This window comes from Lottia gigantea (genome assembly GCF_000327385.1).
Source record: "Lottia gigantea unplaced genomic scaffold LOTGIsca_15511, whole genome shotgun sequence".
Classification (NCBI taxonomy): domain Eukaryota; kingdom Metazoa; phylum Mollusca; class Gastropoda; family Lottiidae; genus Lottia; species Lottia gigantea.
The window spans coordinates 1-1092 of NW_008707885.1; the positions used below are offsets into that span (position 1 = coordinate 1).

Here is a 1092-nt window from a genome sequence, read left to right on the forward strand (position 1 = left end):
AGGCCTAATGTTTTCCATCAGTTTAATGAACACTGCCAAATAACTTCTATTTACCTGTGTATCAGTAAAGAGGAAAACTGTATTTTTATTTTCAACACCGGCCAAGAAATATAATTTCTTCAAATCTTCATGGAAAGCAGCATAATCATAGCCTCTACATAATTCAATCTGTACACACTGATATCCACAAATACTAGCAGCTAATCTGAAATTATTAAATATTATAGTCAATATCATAGCCTCTACATAGTTCAATCTGTACACATTGATATCCACAAATACTAGCAGCTAATCTGAAATTATTAAATATTATAGTCAATATCATAGCCTCTACATAGTTCAATCTGTACACATTGATATCCACAAATACTAGCAGCTAATCTGAAATTATTAAATATTATAGTCAATATCATAGCCTCTACATAGTTCAATCTGTACACATTGATATCCACAAATACTAGCAGCTAATCTGAAACCATCAAAAAATATCATAAAATCATCTCTTTGCCATTTCAATCATTTTTAACCTCAACACTTTTTTGAAAATTTTGACCTTTGCTTAAGCAGCCAAAGCAGATTTGGTTACATCTTAATTAGGTGCCGGTAGTTAAGAAATAAAGTCTTCAACTGTGTCTGACATGGGGGTAAAAATTTCAGTATTGACCCATCACACATATGTGTAAAGCAACTGAATTCTTTTAACAAAAATGAAAAGACAAAAAATCTCTCTCACCTAGTCAAGGATTGTTTACCAGTACCACCAACACCAACTAATAAAGCATTACCACGTTCTTGTTCTATCATACGTACAATACGAGCTACATGTTCTATAGCATCTAAGAAAAATACTAGCTTCATTTCTTTAGATGACTGTAGGTTATAATCATCTAAATACTGAAACAGAAAATATATATCATGTTCAGGGAGAATTGAGAGCTGCAATTATGGGAGTTTTCATAAAATTGATATGTTAAGTACCGTTGTCCTTTCATTTCAGCCTCTATCTAATGGAGCCAGAGTCATTCAACAGTAAGAAACTTGCTCACTAAACACAAACATTTGGACATGGATATAGTTGTGCATCTATGCATA

At 32.2% G+C, this 1092-nt stretch overlaps 1 protein-coding gene across 1 annotated transcript; it reads right to left on the bottom strand.

The window, feature by feature from the left end:
- Positions 1–54: 54 nt before the first annotated feature.
- LOTGIDRAFT_177061 (hypothetical protein) lies at positions 55–894 on the bottom strand (the record flags this gene model as incomplete). Its single annotated transcript, XM_009050795.1, has 2 exons — positions 55–205; positions 734–894. Coding segments are annotated over 2 exons (312 nt in total), but the record flags the coding sequence as incomplete, so codon positions are not given.
- Between the last annotated feature and the right edge of the window lie 198 nt (positions 895–1092).